This window comes from Microplitis mediator, chromosome 6, assembly GCF_029852145.1.
Source record: "Microplitis mediator isolate UGA2020A chromosome 6, iyMicMedi2.1, whole genome shotgun sequence".
In the NCBI taxonomy this organism is placed as follows: Eukaryota; Metazoa; Arthropoda; class Insecta; order Hymenoptera; family Braconidae; genus Microplitis; species Microplitis mediator.
This window is the reverse complement of record NC_079974.1, coordinates 23,794,931-23,821,672: the sequence shown is the minus strand read 5'-3', so window position 1 is coordinate 23,821,672 and position 26,742 is coordinate 23,794,931. Positions and strand designations below refer to the sequence as shown.

Genomic DNA, 26,742 nt, shown 5'->3' with positions numbered 1-26,742 from the left:
TCAGAGGCCTACGATCTCTTTATTTTATCCTCATCGTTAGATTCAATATACAGATTCAAAATAATCAATGTTTAATTATAATAATTTATTAATATGTAAATAACATTACGATAGCGAAAACCAACAATAGAACCGTGAATCGCTAGACAATATTTATATTTAAACTTATTTATTAATTTATCATATTAATATATGTACAATGTTATTTGCCAGTGCAAAATATCCACGTACAAGTCCATACTTAATATTTTATATTTTATTTACTTTTGATCGATAAAATTTTCGTTTTATTCTATAACAGTAGGTAATATATAATATATAATATATATATTTATATTTAGTAGTCTACAAATAATTTACTTTTATTAAAGTTGACGGCAGATAAAACACGAAGCGACCGTCTGCGTGTTCCCTTGAAAATTACTCTAAAGACTTTGTTTGACTAGATCACTTTGTTTATTCATTTAATCATATATTTATTTATTTATTATTTATTGACTGCTCGATCTATATGCTCACGCTACAACGTGGAATAAATTTGATACTCTTATAAAAAAATATTAAGAAGAGATGAGCTGCTATTTCACCGCCGAATAATTTATATAAATATACGCACGCATTGTTATCTATACATATATTTATATTTATAGTCTGTTTAATAAAAGCATCCGGTGAAGGTGGAAAAATATATATAAATTATAACAATTAATGCCTACGAGTGCGTGTAATATTTAAATACTATATTTATACTTATATTTATATTTATATTTATAGGCAATTGTGCGCAGTCAACTAAACAATCTACACACTTAATGGCACAAAAGTGGACAGACGACTTTTTTCCATTATAAAATAAACTACCGGACACTCTTGCTAAATAAACTATTTTAGATTTATACTCATATTTATTTATCGTGGATGTGCTGATAGTATTCGAGTGTGATATTTATATTCCACTTTGATCTCCGATCGGATAATTTATATTTTTGACATTTTAAATTATTTGTCAATATCCTAATTTCGAATATTTATTTTTTACCTCAAGGATAAATTTATTATTTTTACGATACTTTAGAATTTTTAAATATTTCCCTAGCAGATCCGAATTACGGTAAATTACCTAAAATACGTAATTTACGGATTTTAGAAGAATTACTGTAAAATACGGGAATTTACGGCAAAAATATGGCCAATTACGGTAATTTGCGGTAAAATACCGCATTCTACGGGAAATTTACGGTAAATTTGCGACAATACTGTGGTATTTTACGGTTAAAGTTCAGTATTTTATCGAAAATTTGCCGTGACATTGAGGTATTTTACTGTAAATTACCGCAATTTACGAAATTCGGAATAATTGCCGTGAATTACCGCAAATACGCCATTTACGGCAAAACTGCGGCAATTTACGACAAAAATATGGCCCATTACGGTAATTTGCGGTAAGATCCCGTATTCTACGGGAAATTTACGGTAAATTTGCGACAATACTGTGGTATTTTACGGTTAAAGCTCAGTACTTTATCGAAAATTTGCCGTGACATTGAGGTATTTTACTGTAAATTACCGCAATTTACGAAATTCGGAATAATTGCCGTGAATTACCGCAAATACGCCATTTACGGCAAAACTGCGGCAATTTACGACAAAAATATGGCCCATTACGGTAATTTGCGGTAAGATCCCGCAATCTACGGGAAATTTACGGTAAATTTGCGACAATCCTGCGGTATTTTACGGTTAAAGTTCAGTATTTTATCGAAAATTTGCCGTGACATCGAAGTATTTTACTGTAAATTACCGCAATTTACGATATTCGGAAGAATTACCGTTAATTACCGTAAATACGCCATTTACGGCAAAACTGCGGCAATTTACGACAACGTACGGAAATTTACGGCAAATTGTGGTAACATGCGACAACCTTCCGTAAATTACCGCAATTAAAGACGAGTTTGCAGTAAATTGCGGTATTTTTACGACAATTTACTGTAGTTCGGGTCCGCTAGGGTTGTAAAGTTTCGACTTTAAAATAACTCGATTGCAGATCAAAGTTGAAAGTTAATATTCGATTTGATACGAAAAGTTAATAAAGTCGCATTATTTGCACACCGCTATTTATATTTTTAAAATATTTTATTTATAACTATTGATTTTTAATTTATTTATTTAAATTTTTTTCAGTTTGTTTACTCTCCACGTCGAGCGGTTGATGCAAGACAGAGCTAGGTACACGAGACCGTACTAACGCAAAGACTTGTTCCCAATTCCAATAGTTTAACGACAGTTATAAATTATCTGAGATTTATTATTATTTTTCAGTTATTCTCTACTTAGTTTTTAATAAATAACTATAGGCTAGTTTTATTCATTTACTTTTTAAATCTATTTGACAAGAAACTATAATTTATTTCGGCATTTTTGATCACACGTAGAATTCATTCTTTGGACCCAACTCGTACTCTATTTCTTGGTTCTTATGCATCTCCACAATCTGCAAATAAATTATTCAGATTTTTAAAATTCATACCATAACCCTGATTAAAAAAGTCAATTGAAAAGTATTGAAAAAGATGAGAAATGAATCCTTTCGAATACTTTCTATACCCCAAGGTTTTCATTTTGACATAAAATGAATACTTTTCAATCCCAAAATAATAAAAGAATTTCTGAACTTCCGAGGAATTGAAAAAGATTCAAATGAATTGATATTTTTAATCTTTCTGAATCCTTCTCAATACCTAAATAATCCGACATTTCGGATCAAGTGTGGGATTGAAAAAGATTGAAATGAATTGAAATTTTTGAATCTTTCTGAATCCTTCTCAATTTTCAATTTTCTTCAATACTTTCGAATTCCACTTTGGAATTGAAAAGTATTCAAACGATCGAAATTTCAATTCCATTCAATACTTTCCAAAACCGCCGAGGGATTGAAAAGAATTGAAATAATTTTCAATACCACCGGCACACAAAAAAAAAATAAGTTCTCTGTACTTTTGACGGGACCGATTTATTCCCATGCATTTTGACCCGCTGAATCCAAATCCGAGGTCCGTTTAACCCGTACACCCTCAAATTTTTGGAAAACTTTAAAAAACCTCAAAAATACACAAAAATCGACCGTTTTTTAAATTTATAAATTTTTTTAACCCTAACTAAGCATGATTTTTATGTATTTCGGTCCTCCACATACTAACCTGAAGTTTATTTAAAACATTAGCCATTTAAAGTCTGAGTAAATTCCAAAAAACCCCAAAAAATTGCAAAAAAGCAAAAAAATTCTTAGTGTTGTGATGAAAAAAATTTTTTGAAGCATATTAAAATTTTTTTATGTTTTAGGCCAAAATATTTTTTATATATATATCACAGATCGAACAATATGATTTCTTTTATTTATTTCGATTTAAAAAATGATTTTTGTTATACCAAATTTTATTTTTTTCGATTTTTTGGGAATTTTTGCCATTTATTTAAAATTTTAGAGATGTCTGAGCCATGGATGTTCGAGAATTATATGTGACAGATAAACATACATGAAAATAATTATTTATTTAGCCCTATAAAATTTTTTTCATCACAATGCTAAGAATTTTTTTGCTTTTTTGCAATTTTTTGGGGTTTTTTGGAATTTACTCAGACTTTAAATGGCTAATGTTTTAAATAAACTTCAGGTTAGTATGTGGAGGACCGAAATACATAAAAATCATGCTTAGTTAGGGTTAAAAAAATTTATAAATTTAAAAAACGGTCGATTTTTGTGTATTTTTGAGGTTTTTTAAAGTTTTCCAAAAATTTGAGGGTGTACGGGTTAAACGGACCTCGGATTTGGATTCAGCGGGTCAAAATGCATGGGAATAAATCGGTCCCGTCAAAAGTACAGAGAACTTATTTTTTTTGTGTGCCGGTGTACTTTTCAATTCACTTTTTTAATCAGGCATCAAATGCCGCGTTTATTCCTTAAAAAAAAAAAAAAATTACCCCATTCATTTCCTTCTGCAATTCCTCAAGCTGCTCATTGTGTATCATCTTGAGCTTCTCTCTCTCCCGATTCTGGACCATCTGGGCAAATTTACGCTCCTCCATAAATCTCTTGGTGTTGTTCTGCTGTTTTTCTCTGAGCCTCCCCTCCTTGATACCGCGACTCTTGAGAGTCTTGTCGTTCATCACCTCGCGAGTGCTCTCGACCGACAGCCTGGCCTGCCGAGCGTTCAATTCCTTGATCTCCCTTTCGTGCCTCGTTGTCAGGATCTTGCACTGGTTCGCTTGGGCAGCCTGACAGAGTTTGCGCAGCTGCGCCCTTCGATCCTCCAAATGGCTCAGCACCAGGTCGTGTTCCTCCCTCCGTTGTCTCTCCGTCAGATGGGACCACTGGGTCGTCTGCTCCGAGACCGCTCTACGAACGATCGGATCCCTCGATAATTCCGCTTTGCTGATTTTTTTTTCGTTATATTACGTATAATTAGATGACTCGATTCTTTTTTATAATTAAATCAATTTAACCCAATATTTGCTTCTACTATTTACTTTTGGATTAATTAGCACTGCGTTAGACTGTACACTAATTAATTACTTGAGCAAGCATTTGTTAGTAACTTTATGGCATAAACTAGAGCTTTAGTCTCTGGAAGTTGTTAAGTCAACTATCGACACCTAAATTCCCATTTTCTATAAATAAATACTTACTTTTTTCCCTTTATAAGCTTCTCTATAGCAGCGCACTGCTGCTTCTGGACGGTATTTCTTTCTTTTAACTGCCGTTTCTTGAAAGACTCCAACTCTTTCTGCTGCTTACGGACTAATTTTTGGTAAGATTTCTCTTGGCGGAGTGCTTCCACGGTTATTGGCTCGAAATCCATTGTCTCTGTAATAAACAACCGGTAGAAAAAGATCTAGAAATAACCTGTAGTGGGAATGCAGCTCAATGATTAACTATCAACCTCTGGGCTTAGCGGCTTCATTAGATCGTGACTGAGATGAATCTCCTGATAGTTTGCTATCGCCTTCATCTAGACCCCGTACACGGGGCTGCGTCGGAATTTCAGTCTTCCTCGGCGCTCGTGGAGCCGTTAAAGCGTCCATGAACTCTGCAAACCATAAATTAGATAAAATAACAAGATACTTATCATCAGCGACAATCAGCGAATAATTGCGTACCTTGGAACCCATCGGGTACGTAAATTTTAATTTCAATGTTGCAAAAGAGCATAGGAAGTGACATGGGGAAATTGGCCTCTGTGCGCAGTGCGATGTGGCGATACCCGGACTGCAGCCCGTCCAGAGGGACAATCCTCTGACCGAGAAGCCTTCCATTGGACTCGTCGTAAACCGCGAACCTGAGAGCTGCCAGATCGGGCAGCACGACCTTCCTGAAGAGAAAAGGCTCCTCATTGTAGACCGGATTTAGACCGTTTGCGGGAACAACTCGGGTACGGAATTCCTTCCGGATGGTGTCTGTTGGCAGCCCGTACATCTCCACTTCCACGTAAGTGCCAACTTTTTTGTCAGACAGAAATTGCCCGGCAATAACCTAGTACAGAACGAGACCCTTAAAATAATTAGTTCCTTTGACTGGGCCAAAGCTAACCAAACAGAAAGGCTAAAGGGTTTAGTGGTTAATTAAAGTACCTGGACGCTGCACGAAGTTGCGATAACCCCATCAACTGGACTCTCAGCAAACGGGTCGAAGCTTCGATCTGCGCGTCTCATAAAGTCGGGCTTTAACAAGTAGCCTGACGATCCGTTATATTCGAATTTCCCTTGGTTCAATTGCATTGGGAGGTCGGCCGTTTGAAAATTCAACGAGACCATTTGGCACCCGGCATTCCAGAAGACCTAACCATTACGAATCGCCACACATTTCAGTTCAAGGCTTTTTATTATTTTTATTTTATTTTATTTTTTTATGACAAAACCTATTGATTTTGTTGTTTGCGCAGTATTACCTGAGGCATGTAGTTCGATGAATCAGCTCTGGTACCTTTCGGATAGATTCTGCTCATTTGCCGTTTGTTGTAATTGACGAATTCAATTGCCGAAGTCTTTAGATGATTGAGGCCAGTGTTTTCGGCGAAGGAAGACATGTGGTAGTGAATACTTTTTTCTACCAACAGATATGTTTTCATAAATTACCAATCACTTGAGATTTAATCATGCACGGAAAAAACAGTTCTGTAAAAGTTACAGAAAAAAATCTGTAAAATTTACTGATGACATTATTTGTAAAATTTACAGATAAAATATGTTATTTTGACAAATTCATAAATGTTATTTTTATAAATAACATAATTTAATATTAACAGATAATATTCTGCAAAAATTACATATTTTTTCAGTAGATTATACAATATTACTTTATATATATTTACTTATAGTTTATGTCAAATCTACATGAGTACACTGTAAAAAATCCGGAGTGAATCTGGAGTGAATTTGGATTGAAATTAAATCCGAATTCACTCCGCATTCACTCCGCCACTCGGAGTTCCGGAGTTTTGTATGCGAGTGTGTTTAGGTGTGTGCAGGTGTGCGTGTGCGTGTGTGCAAATGTGTGCGTGTGTGCAAATGTGTGCGTGTGTGCAAATGTGTGCGTATGTGCAAATTTGTGCAAATGTGTGCGTGTGTGCAAATTTGTGCAAATGTGTGTGTGTGTGCAAATGTGTGCGTGTGCGTGTACGTTTGCACGCATTTGCACACACGCACACATTTGCATACACCCACACAGTTGCACACGCGCACATATTTGCACACACGCAGACATTTGCACACACGCACACAATCACCTGCACACACCTCAACACACACATGCAAGCAAACACACACTCGCACACAAAACTCCAGATTTTTTACAGTGTATTTGCATAACTTGCTTTGTATTTTTTACATAAATACTTCTGTGAATTTCACAACTTCACTATGTAACTTTTACAGCCTCAAAATGTAAAAATTACAGATTTAAGTTTACAGAACTCAAAATGTAAAAATTACAGATTTAAGTTTACAGAACTCAAAATGTAAAAATTACAGATTTAAGTTTACAGAACTCAAAATGTAAAAATTACAGATTTAAGTTTACAGAACTCAAAATGTAAAAATTACAGATTTAAGTTTACAGAACTCAAAATGTAAAAATTACAGATTTAAGTTTACAGAACTCAAAATGTAAAAATTACAGATTTAAGTTTACAGAACTCAAAATGTAAAAATTACAGATTTAAGTTTACAGAACTCAAAATGTAAAAATTACAGATTTAAGTTTACAGAACTCAAAATGTAAAAATTACAGATTTAAGTTTACAGAACTCAAAATGTAAAAATTACAGATTTAAGTTTACAGAACTCAAAATGTAAAAATTACAGATTTAAGTTTACAGAACTCAAAATGTAAAAATTACAGATTTAAGTTTACAGAACTCAAAATGTAAAAATTACAGATTTAAGTTTACAGAACTCAAAATGTAAAAATTACAGATTTAAGTTTACAGAACTCACAATGTAAAAATTAAATTTTTGGTTCTGTAAAAATTACATAGTTTAATTGACAGACAAACATCTGTAAATTTTACAGACTTTTCTGTAACTTTTACAGAACTATTTTTTCCGTGTGCGTAAGATGGTGGTCAAAAGTGTCTTACGTTCGGCCTCGTCGAAACCTTGAAATTTTATGGGTTGTGCATAGTTTACCATGGAAGATAGCCAGGGATGGACGTTGGTCGTACTGCCGGTGTAGGGTTGCACGACAGCCAACTCGATGCTGTCACCCAAACCACTTGGACCCACGCCAGAATTTGATGAGTTTTGCTGAACGGCAACAACATCTACAACTGCAGAGTCTACCTAAATTTATTTAGGATCATGTTAAATAATTGCTTTCATAATATTTGTCTCTGAGTTATCGATGAAAAAGATGGCTACCTCGGGAATCATGAACAGGTCGATTGTTTTTTTTTTTTTATTTAATATTATTGTAAGCAGTTATATATTCTGAACGTGAATGAACATTGATATTACGGTTGAAAGACTCAGTAGAGTCTCAACTCAAACAAAATTAATTGATTATTGGAATGCATTGAGAATGATAAATAATGTTATTAGTAATTTCCGGTTTATTCAGAATACTAAAAGCTACCGGTCCCTATAAACGACCTATAAATATAAAAGTTACCGATTGTTGTTCAACAACTCCAGCCACAACAGCCGGTGCACTAGCATCCTCTTTGATCTCATCCTCGATAATAAATTGACCTTGTTTGAAGAGCTCTAATTCTTGTTTCTCAACCTCCGGTTTCAGTCGCTTATTCTTGATGAGAATCTTACGCTTGAGAAGACTCGGTGGTGGGAGCGGCACACCCGGTTCCAACTAATTCAATTCACAGAGTACATCACGTTAATTTAAGTAAAGAGGTAAGAGTAAAAAATATCCATTAGTGAGACCACCAAACCACTATCGCTATCAAACCTAAACTTTTTTAGCATCAATAAAAATCATTTATTGCATCGGATACCCTCAGGATATTTAATCCTATTGGGAGCTAATCTACTGAATAAAAAAATTTCCTGCTGCTTAGCGCTAACTGAGGCTGAAACATAAATAGTTAAGAGAAAAAATGATAATTAGTTACCGGATAGTCTTTTAGTGGTTCTTTTAGCAACAAGTCGCCTAATATTTCATCACAGTATTTAGCTAATTTGTACTGTTGAGCTTTGCTGCAGTGATTTTCAAAGCTCAGTATCACCGGGTACTCAGACGTGACAAATGCCGTGTCCCGGACTGCGTAAATGACCTCTTTGAAGAGGATCGCCGTGCACATTGCTTTCCCATGAGTTATTATCGGTTCTTCGTCTTCACCTTTCCCGTCCCAACAATCCAATTCGACGCACCTGCAAGCAGCCAGACAACCAACCAAACAAATAGTCATTTGGTAGGGAAAGGGGGGGGGGGCAAAATGGGCCCCTTAGGAAAAAAATTTTCAAATCCTCAGTTTTTTTTACTTGTATTACTTTTTTTTACTCCCTCTCCAAGTATTTGACGTTAATTTGTTCTGTCCATTAAAAATAAAAAATTAAAAAATGTGGGGCAAAATGGGCCTCCCTCAAAAAATTTTTATAATGCGAGTTGTTCAGATTATTTCACTTTTTTTTCCTTCTGCTGAGTTTTTGGTGTTAATTTGCTGTGTCTAAAAATTATAAAATCCTGAAAAGTTGGGAAAACGGGCCTCCAACGAAACTCAATGTATGTTTGTCGCTTGTTTTGTGTTTTGAAACTTTTTGCTGTGTGTTTAGTATAAAAAAGAGTTGATAGTGAAAATTTGGACCTAAAAATAACTTAATTTCATTACTTGATTGCTTATATTTTAATTATTTTCGATTATATAGAATAAATTGTTTTTAAAAAAAATTATAGTTAGTAATGCTGTTGAACTCGTGACCTAGTTTGCCCCTTATCATAATTCTTTAATCATATCTGTTAAAAAAATTTTAGGAACCCGTTTGGCTAAAAAATATTCGTAGGTTTTCAAAGTCTAGACAGCCCATTTTACCCCCTCCTCCCAACCCTTTTCATGTTAACAATTTAGAGGGGACCATTTTGCCTCAGTGGCCCATTTTGCCTCAATGTCCCATTTTGCCCCTTCCGCGCCCCAAACACTTTTCATGTTAAAAACTTTGGGGGGCCCATTTTGCCCCCTAATATTTCGAGGCATCAAAAATTTTAGGGGCCCCGTTTTGCCCCTAGGGGCCCATTTTGCCTCCCCCCTTTTCCTACAAATCCCATCCAGCTTAAATTTGAACTATTGTTGATGACGACTATTGTCAAAAGTACAATACCTGCAACCGGCGAGCAGAACCTGCCGATACATTTCAACGCTAGATTTTCCGCCGAACTGTCTGCCGCTCAGATAAGTGTTATGACTGGAATTGATGTAATAATGGGCTAGGGGCTGATCCATATCCATATAGACGTCCAATCTGTCGAGAAAAACTGGAGCGTTCTCATCGGACATTAAATACCTGATAAATCCGTCCTTAGTCATTGTCTCTGCGGATAAATCGAAGAGGGTGAGACGGAAATAGTGGGATTATACATTAATCGATACGGGCGTTACTTAATGGTTTGCGAAAACGTACAAATAAAAATAATAATTATAATGGCAGTGGCAGTGGCAGCGACAGGGGCATAAAAGAGGAAGAGGGTGGATGAAGAAAAGGGTAATAAAAAATGTAAATAAAAGAGTATTCCATAAGAACTCACTTTGATTTCTATAGCTTTCATTCTGCTCGTAATCATTAATTATTTCAAAAGCCCGCTTTTCGTCATAAAGGGGATAGAGAATTTCATTTAAAGTTGGGTCACGTTGTTTCTCATTCAGAAAAGTTATCAATTGTTCCAAATTAATTGTATCTGCTTTGCCTTGGGTTCTGTAACAATTTAGTTTTTATTTTTTCTAGTGAGATATTTTATACGACAGCAATTACTGGGCGTTTATTGCACGGAAAAAAATTAATCGTGAATGCAACATGATGTAGTCTTGGTAAATAAACATGATGAAATCATGTTGCATTCACATGATTTGTCATATTTCGGTTACAAGATAGTCATGTTGCGGTAACATGAGAAAATCATGTTGCATTCACATGATTTGTCATGTTTCGGATACATGATAATCATGTTCCGGTAACATGAGAAAATCATGTGGCATTTACATGATAATCATGTTTTGGCTACATGATAATCATGTTGCGGTAACATAAGAAAATCATGTGGCATTTACATGATAATCATGTGGCATTTACATGATAATCATGTTTCGGCTACATGATAATCATGTTCCGGTAACATGAGAAAATCATGTGGCATTCACATGATTTGTCATGTTTCGGCTACATGATAATCATGTTCCGGTAACATGAGAAAATCATGTGGCATTTACATGATAATCATGTTTCGGCTACATGATAATCATGTTCCGGTAACATGAGAAAATCATGTGGCATTTACATGATAATCATGTTTCGGCTAAATGATAATCATGTTCCGGTAACATGAGAAAATCATGTTTCGGCTACATGATAATCATGTTGCGGTAACATGAGAAAATCATGTTGCATTCACATGATCTGTCATGTTTCGGCTACATGATAATCATGTTGCTGCCACATATTGTCATGTAGCCGAAACATGACAAATCATGTTGCATTCACATGATTTTCTCATGTTACCGCAACATGATTATCATGTAGCCGAAACATGATTATCATGTGAATGCCACATGATTTTCTCATGTTACCGCAACATGACTATCATGTAACCGAAACATGACAAATCATGTGAATGCAACATGATTTCATCATGTTTATTTACCAAAACTGCATCATGTTGCATTCACGATTAATTTTTTTCCGTGTGAGCGAATAAATTTTAAAAAATACAAACATGGATTGAAAAAGTTCCTCGATGTCATTACGCGGGCAGATTTTATGGTAGAGGGCGTAAAATGCATCGAATGTAAAGTCGTCTGGCTCTATGACGTCGTTCTAAAAAAAAAAGTACCACAAAATCTTTTGTTTTGGTGAATGCTCGTTTTAACGAGTAGTCAAATATTTATGTGAGAATTATTGATCTTGAGTATGTGGAGAAAAAGGTAAAAAAGTCTCACCTTGCCACTCGGCAAACCCAAGTCAGACAGACACTGATAGACCAACTTCTCAGTCTTTCCAGAGGCAAAAGTTCTTGCAACAACCTTCACAGGAACTTTTCCATTGGGATCAACCAGCATTCTCAGTCTCATCCAACTTGACAAAAAGTTTTGCAAAACAAAAATTACTTTGTTGATAATTTAATTTACAACTCGTGTTTCATCCTGACTAATTATCTTGTTAACTAATTTTGTAAGATAATCACTTTATATAACTATATAAATTCAAACTGTCATGTATCATCATATTTAGCAACATCTAGTTAGTAGTTTTATGTACTGCTGCTAAATATACTCTTCGAGATACGCTAAATTAGAGCGAAGAAATTCAACGATATGTCTGTTCTAGTTTCCGACAATTTAACAATGTTTTTCAACACTGGTTCGAAATAATAATTTATTGTTGTATACAAACTGAAATCATGTTGAACAAGGCTGTTTATGGCCGTACAATAATTAATTTTTACTGAAACGGCCTGTGGCGGCCATATTAAATTTTATTATTATTTTTAAAGACCGCACATGACCGTATAAAAATTATTTCTTATTAAACAAGGCTATAAAAATAATTTCACATAATAAAGACCGTTTATGGTTGAATAAAAATTAATATCTAATTTTAAAAAACTCGGGCATATATGGCTCTATAAAATTCATACGTATTACCGTAACCGTATATGTAACAAGAGGTAAAGTGGGTCCCCAGATTTTTTTAAACTGCATGTTCCCGGGTCAAAAATAAAACTTGATGTAGACTTGGTTTACCAAGTCGAAATTTGGAGCCGTTTTTCACAAGACAAACTCGACTTTTTTTACGGAGGTATGAAATACATTGAGTTTTCGCCTTGGTTTAGACAACTGGCTTACTTAGTCACGATTTAAGACGAAAAAGTTAAGATCAAGTCGAATTTGACTTAATTTAGATTTATTCGACTTAAATTTGAAGACGAAAAAGTCAAGATCAAGTCGAAATTGACTTAATTTAGACTTATTCGACTTAAAATGTAAGGCGAAAAAGTCAAGATCAAGTCGAATTTGACTTAATTTAGACTTATTCGACTTAAATTTGAAGACGAAAAAGTCAAGATCAAGTCGAAATTGACTTAATTTAGACTTATTCGACTTAAAATGTAAGGCGAAAAAGTCTAAATCAAGTCGAAACTGACTTGATGTAGACTTATTCGACTCAAATTATAAGTCGAAAAAGTCAGAACTAAGGTGAAATAATTTTTATATATTAAGGCGAAAGTAAGGCGAATAAATGACTTTTTTCGACTCGGTTTAGCAAGTCAAAAGTAATGTGAATGACTATCGTGCTCAAAGTAAAGACGAATAAGTTGAAACTAAGATGAAAAAAGTTCAAAAACATTAAATTTAAGTCGAAAAAGTCGAGATCTTATCAAAAAATCGTCGGCAAATCGATAACTTCAAAAGAAAATAAAGCGAAGCGAGCCTGAATCAAGTTTTATTTTTGACCCGGGTTGTGGAAAATAGTTAATTTTCAAAACTCCATTTTACCCCATTACAAATACTTATTTGATGAATAACGAAAAGTAGAAGTAGTGAAAAAAATTCATACCATTATTTTGTATCAAAACACAACCGTCCCGTATTTTTTGAAGAAAGAAAGAAAAACTTACTGTTTTTTTAAACAAGTCAGCGGACATACGTTATTGGCTTTGACATTGTGAGTGATACGTCTTATTCCAGCTAACCATATCTGCAACAATGTCAATTAAATAAAGTTTATATGATTGTTATTATCATCAAGTGGCTGAAATGTGTATGATTATGCGAGCGTTGACAGAAGTCGGTGATTAGAATTTTGTCGGCGGATTGCGTTGATGCCAAGTGACTCAGCTAAAAAGTTGGCGCCCATTCATTTAACGCAGAGGTATCTGTGTAATAGTGACGTCGTGAGTATCCACACGGACTTTGGTACTTGGGAGTGTTGGCTCAATGCGAATAAAGGAAGTAAAGAAATAGTATAATGTTCAATGTGTTAACTCAGTGTTCTGTGGAGCGTTTTGTTGTGTCTTTAATGTTTAATTCTCGTGTAGTGGACAAGGAAAATTGATTAAATTGATTTACCGGTTCAGTTGTACATCATAAATCATCTACTCCCACGTCCGGGCAGCAATAAGTCCACTCGGTATTCAAATTCATTTTAAAATAGAATAACATGTATATTTATCGGTTTTACTTTTTATAATTTATATATACCACGTGTTCGTTTACCGCCGAGGCTCCCGTAAGCTTACATTAACATTACCTTCGATGTGTTCACGTGTTTCACTTAAATATACAATCAAGAAAAATAAAGAAACGAATTTTTTGACCTCTTACTTTATGCTCACGGTTAATATTTTATTTCATTTTACTCTACAATACACATTATTTACATTTCCCGAGAGTTAAACTACCGGCAACTCGACTGTTTTCTCAAAATAATTATTCAAATTTTAAAACATCTCACTAATATATATGTTTAGAATAAAAGCATACGCTCGTGAAATTTTAAATTTAAATTATTCAAATTCATTAGCAACAAAAAATTTAAAAAATTTGAATATTTATTTCCCGATCTAAAATTCCAATTGTCGAAATTTTGATATTTCGACTAGACATTTTATTTTAGAACTACGCTACGATAAAAAAATTTGCACAGCTGATCAAACTCAGATAGTTGACAAAAAAAACTATTGACTATCTAATGAATGGGTAATAAATTACCTTAGCAGTGTTAACATCAGGACAGACAACATGTTGGTAATTAATATTTGTGTAATCGGCTCCGGAACATATGGCAAGACTTTTATCATCAAGTTGTTCGCCGTGCTTGCCTACCAACTTATCGTACAGCTTCGGATCCTACAGACACAAACGACATCAATTATTATTATCATCATTATGACGATAATTATTAGTGAACTCGCAGCTCCGAGTCCCAAGAGCTCGGAGAGTAAATATCCACCCACAGTCGCACAAATGCATATCACTAATTGTTACAAAGTAATTTTTTTCACCTTGGGTACACCTCCAGCCCGTATGTCGCTCACTTGACACAGCTCGATGACGTCGCCGTCCTGTTAACAATACACAATAACCCATCGATCGATGCCGTATTTTAAATATATGTAATCATGCGCTCATTAATTAAACAATTATTTTAATTACAATAATAATACTAATAGGGGGAGGGGGGGCTGTACCTCATTTTGCCCGCAAAAAATGAAAATTTTCTTGTAACGGGAGCTGAAAATTTTTTCTACACGGAAAGAAAATTATGGGAAATTTTGCTATGCATTATGGGAATGGTTCCCATAATGGTATGGGAATAGTACCTATACTACTATAGGAATGGTTCCCAAATATTATGGGAACCATCCTCATAATAGTATGAGAATAGTTCCCATATCATTATGGGAACCATTCCCATAATGGTATGGGAACTATTCTTATACTATTATGGGGATAGTTCCCATAATATTATAGGAACCATTCCCATATCATTATGGGAACCATTCCCATAATGGTATGGGAATCATTCCCATACTATTATGGGAATGGTTCCCATATTGGTATAGGAACTATTCCTATAATATTATGGGAACTATTCCCATAATGTTATGGGAACCATCCCTATAATATCATAAAATTTTTTTTTTGCACAATAGTGTAGAAATTTCCCAAAATTTGAATTTTCTTGAATGTTTTGTGCTGACAAAAAATTCTTGTTAAAAATTTTAATGTTTTTTTGCCAAACACGATTTTTTTTTCAATGTTTGAATTTTTGTTTTTATGTTTAATAATATTTCTGTGTATTGTAGAAGTGATTACCGCACTTCTTTAAATTAGTTTTTTTCATGATAATATGGGAACCATTCCCATAATATTATAGGAATGGTTCCTATAATTTTATGGGAATGGTTCCTATAATTTATGGGAATAGTTCCTATAAATTATAGGAACCATTCCCATAAATTATAGGAATGATTCCCATAATATTATAGGAAGTATTCTTATAAATTATAGGAACCATTCCTATAATTATAGGAACCATTCCTGTAGTGTTATGGGTATCATTCCCATGATTATAGGAACTATTCCTATAATTATGGGAAACATTCCTATAATTATAGGAACCGTTCCCATAATTTATGGTCGTAATTCCTATGATGGTATAGGAAAAAATTTCACAAAATTATGGGAAACATTCCTATAATTATAGGAACCGCTCCCATAATTTATGGTCGTAATTTCTATGATGGTATAGGAAAAAATTTCACAAAATTATGGGAACCGCTGCCATAATTTTCTTTCCGTGTATGCACTTTGAATGCCGTTAAAAAAAAAGATTAACTTGAGTAGCCCGTTTCACCCCCACCCCCTAATAATAAATGTAATAGTGGTGCATACCTTGCCCTCGCTTTGCCAGTAAATGAAAAACCCATACTCATCAACCTTGAAGAGACAATTAAGCTCGATCTCGGTATTGTCCTTCTCCTCAGTCCACCGATCAAACACACATCCATTGCGCAGAGCCTCCGGTACCTCGATCTGCCAATTAAACTCAAACCTCTTTGTCATATTGTTTTTCCAGTTGTTGTTATTATTAATAATAATATTGTTATTATTATTTTATTCAGTTGCTCTTGGAGAGCTGTCTCTGCAATTAGGAAGCCAATGGTTCACTCAAGCTCTGCCTCTGCAACAAAAGTCTCTGTTACGTCAGTGCCAGAGGTAGAATAAAAGTAATATAACATTTAGATGATAAAAAAATAATGACAATTATAGAGATATATATGAGAGGATTTTTATTTAAGAAAAAAATATTTATAAAGACTAAATGGATTAGGGGCCGGGTAAAAATTGATGGTGAGTTATTGAACGGTTTAGTAAATAATCCAATTAGAGTTAAGGCTGCTTTGTGTGGACCGGTAGGACAGACACTGGATTTCCCCACGTGTGACCCACATGAGCTGGTTAATTTCGTGTCTAATCGGGCGCACGTCGACCCTCGGTCGGGAGATAGAGGGCCCGAATTTTAGGTTTTGGAGCTCGACGAGTCTGCTGGAAGTCTGAGTCGAGGCTTTCATGTTCACTGGCCCGCGAGATCGTTATCGAGTTGTAAAAATTTCAACGTTATGTTTCTTATTATTATTATTATTACGATATTTTTTTTCGCTCCTTCTTTGCCGAGCGGCTTTTTAGTTTTGTTGCCGCTTGTTACTTTTTTTATGACCTCAAAGAACGGTTAAAAATTCCGTTTCATGTATTTACTGCAGTCTGCTTGACAAAAGATTTGTATCAACTACAAACGCTTGTCTACACGTTTTTTTTTTTTTTTTTTTTTTTTTGAATAATATCGAGAAAAAAAATTAGTTTCCAGACTTGATGTGCTTTTGGCCATAGAAAATTTTATTTATACACGAAATCGATAAATAAATATATGAAGATGCTGGCAAGTATATTTTAATAAAATAATTATATTAATCTAGATAATTAAGTTTAATTTACTAAATTAATTACTTTTAAAATTCTAAAGAAAGTTTTCATTGATAAAATTATTTTTTTCATCAATCAGCGGCTATAGACATGATTAAAAAAAACCTTGAAGAAGATTTTGTATCTAAGACGATAGAAAAATAAAAACGTTGAAAATACGCTCGTTAATTATTTACAGCAAACGGTTTTTATTTTTTTTTAGAATAGTAGGGGAGGGTGGGGCAGAGCGGCCCCTCTGAAATTTTGATAAAAAAAAAAATTTTTTTTTTTCGACTAATTACTATAAATCCGATATGTTTGCGCATTTTTACCCCTACGCATGACATTTGGGGCAAAATGGACAAGCCAAAAATTTTGAAAAAGTGATTTTTTCATATTTTTATCGTCAAATTAAAAAAAAATTGTTATAATTCCACATTTCTAGCCCTACGCATAACACCTGGGGCAAAATGGACCAGCCGAAACTTCCGAAAAAATTATTTTTTCATATTTTTCGGCCGTTTCTTTATGTAAGAGGCAAATTTGGTCACTAAAAATTTATAAAAATTAATTTTTTTTTTTTAGTTGATAAATTTTTGAAATAAAGTAAAATTATAGAATTGATTTTTTTTTTTATTAAATAACAATTAGTAATTAAGGTAATCGAGAGTGAACGATTTTTTACGCTTTAAAAAATTTTTTTCGAGTAATATAAAACCAAAAATAGTTGTCAAGAGAAAGAAATACATTCTTAATGATGAAAACAATTTAAAAAAAAAAAAAACGAAAAAAAAAATTTTTTTATCACTTTTTGGAGGGGGGCCGCTCTGCCCCACAAAAAAAAATTTTTTTTTTTCAGAATTTTGGCAAAATGTCCATAAATTTGTTCGAAATAGGACAAAAGTAAATTGATCTTATGGTTGAATGCCACAAAAAATAATAATTGGCTTAGGGGGGCCGCTCTGCCCCACCCTCCCCTACTAAATTGTATGGAATGTAAATCTCGACTTAGGCGACAATAACACTAATAATGATTATGAAAAACTTTAAGTCTAGGTGCGTCAGAGACATTGTTAACACAAGATCTTGAATAAATATAAATATAAATAGTTTCTATACTAATAAAGTTAATTGCTCGTTATTGTTTGAGGAGGGATAGATGTAGAGAATAAAAGTAAATAAGGGAAAAGTAAGTACAATAAGTAACTTTGGATGATATTTGAGGTCATACGGAGAAATGGATTTAGCAAATACGTCACTAAGTTAAACATCTGAGACCAGTTCAGGAACTTTAGTTGTATTGGGATTGCTCTGCTCTGTGGATTTAGCTGGTAGATGTGTGAGGTGGGAATATAACTACGTAGTAAACTCACCGTTAAGAACTTTTCTTTCGAGTGGAATATCTCATTTTAGTGTGTCGCTGCACCTGTGGAATTTAAAACAAACTCATCACCATCAAATACTTTATGGCTGTATGAATTTTTCACTATTATTTGAATCAAAGTTCCGTAAGTGCGTCAGAGCTCAAGTCAGATATCCTGGATTTTTTTTTGTACTACGACTTTTAGAATTTTTATTTTGTAATCAGAGGATCTGTCGTCTGTCTCACCCCCGAATTTCAAAATCTGTTCAGTGACTTGGTCATAATTTCGCTGCACGGAAAGAAAATTATGGGAAGTTTTGCTATGCATTATGGGAATGGTTCCCATAATGGTATGGGAATAGTACCTATACTACTATAGGGATGGTTCTCATATATTATGGGAACCATACCCATAATAGTATGAGAATAGTTCCCATACCATTATGGGAATCATTCCCATACTATTATGGGAATGGTTCCCATATTGGTATAGGAACTATTCCTATAATATTATGGGAACCATTCCCATAATGTTATGGGAACCATCCCTATAATATCATAAAATTTTTTTTTTGCACAATAGTGTAGAAATTTTCCAAAATTTGAATTTTCTTGAATGTTTTGTGCTGACAAAAAATTCTTGTTAAAAATTTTAATGTTTTTTTGCCAAATACGATTTTTTTTTTTCAATGTTTGAATTTTTATTTTTATGTTTAATAATATTTCTGTGTATTGTAGAAGTTATTACCACACTTCTTTAAATTAATTTTTTCATGATAATATGGGAACCATTTCCATAATATTATAGGAATGGTTCCTATAATAGTATGGGAACTATTCCCATAATATTATGGGAATAGTTCCCATGATGATATGGGAATGTTTCCCATACCATTATGGGAATGGTTCCCATACCATTATGGGAATAGTTCCCATAATATTATGGGAATAGTTCCCATACTATTATAGGAATTATTCCCATAAATTATAGAAATGATTCCCATAATATTATAGAAAGTATTCCTATAAATTATAGGAACCATTCCTATAATTATAGGAATCATTCCTATAGTGTTATGGGTATCATTTCCATAATTATAGGAACTATTCCTATAATTATGGGAAACATTCCTATAATTATAGGAACCGCTCCCATAATTTATGGTCGTAATTCCTATGATGGTATAGGAAAAAATTTCACAAAATTATGGGAACCGCTGCCATAATTTTCTTTCCGTGTGGGATATAAATTAAAAAAAAAAATGAGTGATAGAAAATGTACAAATTTTGACTTGTGAGCATCGAATTTTAATTGGGTCATCACAGTTCAAGGTCACTTAATATTTTTAAAAAGTGGAGGGGGGTCTAAGAATGGTCTTAAGATAAAATATTTTTTCCGTCTCATTTATGAAAAAAAAATAAATAAACAACAAAAAGAGTTTATGGTTTGATCGCGGATATCCCGAAACGATAAAGCCCAGTCACAATTACCTAGCTCGCATTATTGCGATCAAAGTACTACATAATATATACAATATGATATGATATGTAACGTAAATTGAAATAGTAAATTATACGACACAGACATGAATATCAATGATTGAATAGACGGTGAGCGTAATGTGAGAAAGACAATGGGATTTAATAGCGTCAGTGTCAGTGGTTCGGATGCACTAATCTTGTATCAACATTCGAGCATGACTGGAGGTGTTAGAATTACTGTCTCTGTCTATGTATAACGCATGTGGAAAACTTATTCGTACATTATTATTATCACTGTTATTATTACTATACGTGATATCTGGGCCGAGAGAAGAGCTGAGCCCTGGGGTGCGAAAAATACAAAAGTCGGTTGGTTCTGCGTTGACATTTAAATGCAAATGTATGTACTCATATATGTGGTGATAACGACAATGGTGATTAATCCTTGAAATATTTGCATATATATATGTGTATGTATATGTATATATGGGACAATATTCGTCCTGACGTGAGTATAATCCCATGAGTTCAGTAAATAAATTCCGGATAAATGAAATGACGTAAATGTCATAGCTGTCAATATATATGTATATATGTGTATATTTATTATTGTTATTTTTAAATTCATTGAAACGATTTGGAGAGCGGTGTGCAGCTTATCGATTCAAACTAAAGATTTTCGAGGAGCTTAGCAATATTGACAATGCCTTGAATTTAAATCCGAAGTACTTAAAATAAAATCCCATTGAGAATTTTTATCCTTGAGCTAAAATTCCGGATAAACTATTCAAGATACAGTATGAGTGTTTCGAAACAGTTTTACTGTAAATTTAATTTTGTATAAAAAAGTTTGCATAACTTTTCCGATAAATTCAATATCTTAGACAGTATTTTTATTTTTATAAAACAAACAACTTGTTTTTATTCATGGCATGTTTGAGATAAAACAATGTCGGAAGTCTACTAGAAAGGAAATTTGCTTTCAGAAAATTCGTCTATTTTAAATACTACGGAGAAGATAAATAGAATCGGCCTATTTTCGGTTTTTTACACGGAGAGAATTTTTCGATAAAAATTACTCTCTAATTTCGAGTAATCCTGGGCCGTTGCAAAAAATTGGTATTTTTTGTTTTAAATTTAATATTTTTTGTTTAAATATTAGCGTTGCTAGACTATGTTTTACTCTACTACTGAGTAATTTTTTAAAAGTCTTATATTTAATCGATTATTGTGAATATCTCATCTTAATCTATTCATTTTTACTCCATGCGATTAATTTTTACTCCCCAATATACCATTCTTTTAAACCCATTAACTGTTTGATGAAAAACTGTTTATAACTCGAATAAATTTTCTTACGTATGGAAGTAATTTTTACTCTAAACTGCAGAGTAATATTTCAGTAGTCTCCGTTAATCTTCGGTTAATATCGGCTTCAATTAAATGTCTTTTATTTTGCTCGCGACAACTTACATGTTACGCACACAAACGTAGGGCTGGAAAAAAAGACGATCTCTGTATCTCTCTATAACTTGATATTTATTTTAAAATTAAAAAAAAATTTGTATCTTTTCTTTTTCAACACAATAAGAGTAATTTTTTTTTATTCTTTTTCAAAATATTTATTTTAAGTCATATTCTAAGGCAATTAGATGGTTTTTAGATTTTTTATAGAAATTTCAGCCTATTAATTGTAATTTTTATTGTAATTCAATATAAATTTTATAAATTGAATAATCAACTTTTTATCATAACCTACGAGTAAAAATTGAATTAGAGAGAATTTATTTAGACATCCGCTAGGGGTAATTTTTACTCGCAATTGTGAGTAAAAATTAATCTGATTGATTTTTACTCACTGAAAGAGTAAAATTTCGTAATTCGAAAGTAAAAAGTCGTAATGGCCCAAGATTACTCGATTTAGAGTAATTTTTAGAACAAAAAACATGGCAATATTCTCACGAAAATTCTTTCCGTGTAGGTTTAATTATTTGTCATTTCTCAGCCTTGTGTACTACCTGGGACTTTTTTCGGCCGAAAAAAAAATTTTATTATTCTATTTCGACTCGAAATTTTTTTATCCAGGAAGAAATAAAATTGAATATACTCTCTAAAACTAAATAAGTGAAAATTTCACTAATTCATTAGTGATTCCCCGGATTCTACAATGATTACTAGTGGCGCCTCGCTTAAGGACTTTTTATTCTATCGTTGAATTATCAAATTCAGGGCAAAATTAATTACGATAATTTTTAAATACAACTGAACAGTATTAATTCAAGTGAGTTAATTAAATAAAACCTAATTTAGTTGCTAAATAATACATCTTGTTATTTTTTAATAGCTTTATATTTTTACTCCAACTTTTTTTACCGAACCTGAATCAAAACCATCATTGACAATAGATTCAGGTTATGAGTTATAATTATGATATAAATATTTACCGTATGAAAGTAATTTTAATTGTTAATTTAGTCGATCAAGTTGCTAAAAAAATTTTATAATCAATTACAAATAATAATCATAATAATAATAATATTTTGATACAATATTATTAGCAACGATACAATATTTTTCCAAATAAATCCTCGTCAACAAGTGAATTAGTACATTTTTGACTAATTCAATCAGTGAAATTTTCACTAATTCTATATGTTGTTTTTTTTACTAATTCAAAAAGTGAATCGTCACTAATTCATAGTCGTATACTTTGGACAATTTAGATTAGTGAATATTCACAAGTAATTAGTGGTTTTTCACTAATTTAGTTTTAGAGAGTAAAAAAACCTTCTCATTATTTTATTTTACCCACGAGATATTACTGGTTGGAGTTAAAAATACCAATAATTTTTTCCTTGATTCTGATAATTATTTTTGGAATCGTAGAAAAAAAATATTAAAATAATTTTTTTTCTATCTCAAGTTCCATTATTTTCGGCAAGGTCATCACTTTGCCAGCAGTAATTTATCGGATCCCGATAGCGTGGTCCATCGATCGAAGACTACGAGATAAAGTCCATTGTCATCACGTCTCTGAACTACTACTACTCCAACTATTACCATCGACTACTAATACTGAGGCAAAATTTGTCATGTCACGAGGATGTGTTACTGTGTCTCTCTTCTATACTCTAGCTTTTATACTGACACCACTATCGCTTCTTCCAGCGGCATATTAAACACAATTCTACTCTTCTCATCTCTACTCTGTGACCTACTATAAGCACCAATATAGAACACGGAAGATGATTAATCATACTCGTCGATACTTTATTAAATGTTATTGCTTGAATAATCAGGAAATGGGCTCTGAAGATGTCTCATATTTGTATACATTGATATTATATGCCCTCTTATCCACTCACGCTCGTCTACTGACCCACAATATTTTTTCTTAATTGACATTAAAAACATTTTTATCTTTTATAGATAAAAAAAAAACAATTAATAACTGCCGCCTTTGCGATTAATCACTCACTTTTTTTAACAAATCACCAAAAAAAAATTTACTCCGATATTTTTTCATCCGAGGAAAAAAAAAATAAAAATTTTTAAATAATAAAAGACTAAAAATAAATAATGACACTAAAAGTCAAGGATTTTTCTTACCAGTCCAGGCCCAAGCTCATGTGTTTGTTGTCAGTCTTATAATACCTCATAAATATAAATGAAAATTAATCTGTAGTATAAATCGTTTGATCTCCACAAGTTATGACTTACGACTGAAGGCATGAATGATTGACGAACGGAAATGAGATATTGCCGATAAAACAGCAGGCAAATCGTCTGTTCTCTGAGATCACGAACCGGGGGTCAATAACTCAGGTTCAGGCTTCGGGCCTAATCGATTACAATCGCCCCGAAAGTTATTCAAATTTCTACTTTACGAGCCAGTTATCTTTTACACTTACGGCTAAACCATTTTAATCCTACTTGATAATAATAATAATAACAATAACAATAATAATAACAATAACAACAACAATGACTCGAACAATAGCTACATCAAGGATTGTACTTTACTTGAGAGTAATTTAATTCATTAATTAATAAATCACCCGGCTAAATGGCTGACACTTTGTCCGTATCCCTTGACTAATAAAATGTTACCGAATAGACACGCATGAGCAAAGGATACGCACACTTTGGTGTGTTAACTGTGTCACAAGTGCCATCAAAGAGCACACTAAACTCATTGAGATGCAGTTAATACCACCTTCAATGTCTACGGTCTAACAATCAGCGGCAACGCAGCAAAAATAATAATAATAATAATGATGATAAAAAAATATTCCGATCCTACTGTGGAATTGGAGACGGAAAAACAGCAACAAACAGATAAATATATTGATATAATAAATAAATAAATAAATTTTTAAGTGACTTACAGGCCAATGTGTGATTACCGGCCGTACAGCAGCACTCGCGAATTCATCTCGGACCCGTGCGTGTCACGCGCGGGCTTATCGTTTAAAGTTGCTGTAAGCAGTTACTGGGCACCAGGCCGACGAAATATGTAACTCATGTAGGGCTACATGTAACGAGGTGACACAAGCACTCCGAGTGGATGGAGATGAGAAAGAGAGAGACAGAGAGAGAGAGGACGAGAGTGAGGACCAGAGGACGAGGAAGAGGAATCGCGGGCACAGACACTGCTGATAGAGAGGCTCGTCAAGGCGATACACGGGCGAGCATCGAGCAAGCCAAACTGCCAGGAGGCCAGCAGAGGCCAGGTGCCACTGAATAGCTCGATACTACTGAAAATTTCAGTCCGCGCATGTGCTGACGACACGAGCACTGCTGCTGCTGGTGATGATACTACTAGACTGCTGGCTGATATCAGAGCTCTATCTGCTAGAGGGCAGGTCTCTGCTGACCAACATCACCGCTGGCCACTCTTTCAATTTTTTGGGAAATTTTTTTTCTTAATGATTATGATGATGATTGAAATTGGGAGAATTCGCATGGTTTTCTTTGGAAAAGTGGAAATCGTGGGACTAGTTTTTTATTAAAATGGAACTGCTTTATCAGCGGCGGAATTCAAAGGAGATTTACTTACTGACAGCGGAATCCTGTTGGTTGATATGCTTGCGTATTGATCTATCGAAGGTGGGATACCGCCTGATGGAAAATTTTTTATTTTTATGAAAATTCCTTATCAGTTGTCATGCAGTTGACGGTTGGTACTTTTGATAAGGAAGAGAATCAGAAAAATAGTTTAGATCAAACGAAATCTGATTAGGTCGACTAGGATAACATTTTTTGACTTTAGATCTCAGAAATTAGTTCTTCATAAAACACTGAAACTTTTTTTAAAATCAAAATTTCGAATCCTGAAATTATTTTGTACTGAAGTGTCAGTGAGACTAAAAAAGTTTTCCTGCATTTGATCATTTATTTTTTAATTTTCCAAAGCTATCAGACGTGAAAAATTTTTATTTCCCCATTATTCGAATTTGAAATAGATCAAAAGTGAATAAATAGAGCGTAAATTTTAACGAAATGTGAAATTTAAAAATATTTTTATTCAAACGAAACATCAAAGAACTAATCGATTGAAACGTTCGTCAAAACGCGTCTTCCATCATACCAATTATCAGACTAAACTTTAATCTAAAAATTCTCAAATTGGCAATATAACTTGAATAATTCAAAACCAACCGCGATAGCATTCGCCCATTAGCTTTCTGCGGCACTCAAAGCTTTCATCAAAGATTAATTTCTCGGATCAAGTTTCCCGATAAAATGACCACCAACTTCTGATCGCAAATGCCTCAGGATGAATACTAATAATCCAAACTATCTAAATAAGTCAAACCGAACTCGCCTTTCTCCAAATATCAGTTTACATAATTTCGTCATTCTAATCTAATATCAATTTCGACATTTAATATTTTCCGATCACAAATATTCCGTTGAACGGCGAAATAGTTATCTGTTAATTTCGCATAATACTCAGAATGCCTGTTATTGTTAAACCATCCGTTAGGGGAGACCGGGGCAAGACGGCCCACCTGGGGCAAGAAGGCCCACCTCAAAAATTAACCAAAAAATTTTTTTTCTTGTTTTCTTTTGATTATCACAAATTTAGATTATTTACTCATTTTTAGCCCGATACGTGAAACTTGGGGCAAAATGAACCACTCAAAAATTCTAAAAGAAAATGTATTTCATAGTATTATAACCTAGTCATGATTAATTTAATAGAAATATCATTTTTTGGTTAATTATATGGATTTGGATTAAAATAGAGCATTTGAAAAAATTAAAAAAACCAATAATCAATTTTCTACAGAAGTGAAAAAATGACTCGTATTATATCAAAAAAGGTTATTTCGAGTAATATTAAAGTAAATTCAGTTGTTAAAGAGAAAAATATAAACATTTGTTACGCGGGAAATTTTTTTACAATTAAAAAAAAAAAATTTTTTTTTTCATTTTTTTTCGGAGGGGGCCGTCTTGCCCCAAAAAAAAAATTTTTTTTCAGGAGCTTCACCAAAATTTTGGTGAATTGAGTTCAAGTTGGACAAGAGTAAATCGACTTGATGGTTAAAAGCCACAAATAATAATAACCGGCTTAGGTGGGCCGTCTTGCCCCGGTCTCCCCTAACCCGTGTAAAAAAAATTTTTGTTCCTAATGAATTTAGATCTGAATTTCATAACGAAACTCAGATCGTGACACAAATATGACTTTCATCATGAATTTGCTCTCACAAT

At 33.4% G+C, this 26,742-nt stretch overlaps 1 protein-coding gene across 5 annotated transcripts; it reads right to left on the bottom strand.

Moving 5' to 3' along the window:
- Nucleotides 1-9: 9 nt before the first annotated feature.
- LOC130670347 (1-phosphatidylinositol 4,5-bisphosphate phosphodiesterase-like) lies at nucleotides 10-24,780 on the bottom strand. 5 transcript variants are annotated; one of them, XM_057473716.1, is made up of 20 exons: nucleotides 24,414-24,780; nucleotides 18,554-18,606; nucleotides 16,113-16,401; nucleotides 14,720-14,779; nucleotides 14,427-14,564; nucleotides 13,334-13,413; nucleotides 11,655-11,790; nucleotides 11,432-11,532; nucleotides 10,250-10,416; nucleotides 9,826-10,036; nucleotides 8,622-8,880; nucleotides 8,165-8,359; nucleotides 7,635-7,836; nucleotides 5,946-6,103; nucleotides 5,629-5,835; nucleotides 5,158-5,530; nucleotides 4,941-5,087; nucleotides 4,687-4,864; nucleotides 3,982-4,432; nucleotides 10-2,494 (listed from the first exon to the last, which is right to left on the bottom strand). In XM_057473716.1, the coding sequence occupies exons 3-20, from the start codon at nucleotides 16,281-16,283 to the stop codon at nucleotides 2,426-2,428; spliced, it is 3,303 nt and encodes a 1,100-aa protein (XP_057329699.1). In that variant the 5' UTR covers nucleotides 16,284-16,401; nucleotides 18,554-18,606; nucleotides 24,414-24,780; the 3' UTR covers nucleotides 10-2,425. The 5 variants fall into 5 exon arrangements, with proteins under 5 accessions (XP_057329699.1, XP_057329703.1, XP_057329701.1 ...); XM_057473720.1 differs by having other exon boundaries at nucleotides 3,982-4,396; nucleotides 24,414-24,779; XM_057473718.1 differs by lacking the exon at nucleotides 24,414-24,780 and adding an exon at nucleotides 23,635-23,856.
- Nucleotides 24,781-26,742: the final 1,962 nt, after the last annotated feature.

What these genes read in the sequence shown, in the direction of transcription:
- LOC130670347 (XM_057473716.1), bottom strand. Translation starts at nt 16,283, where the DNA reads ATGACAAAGAGGTTTGAGTTTAATTGGCAGATCGAGGTACCGGAGGCT. An exon ending in GAGTTGTTGAACAACAATCG is followed by an intron (nt 7,837 to 8,164) that starts GTAACTTTTATA and finishes AAATAAATTTAG; the next exon opens with GTAGACTCTGCAGTTGTAGA. An exon ending in TGAAGCCGCTAAGCCCAGAG is followed by an intron (nt 4,865 to 4,940) that starts GTTGATAGTTAA and finishes TGTTTATTACAG; the next exon opens with AGACAATGGATTTCGAGCCA.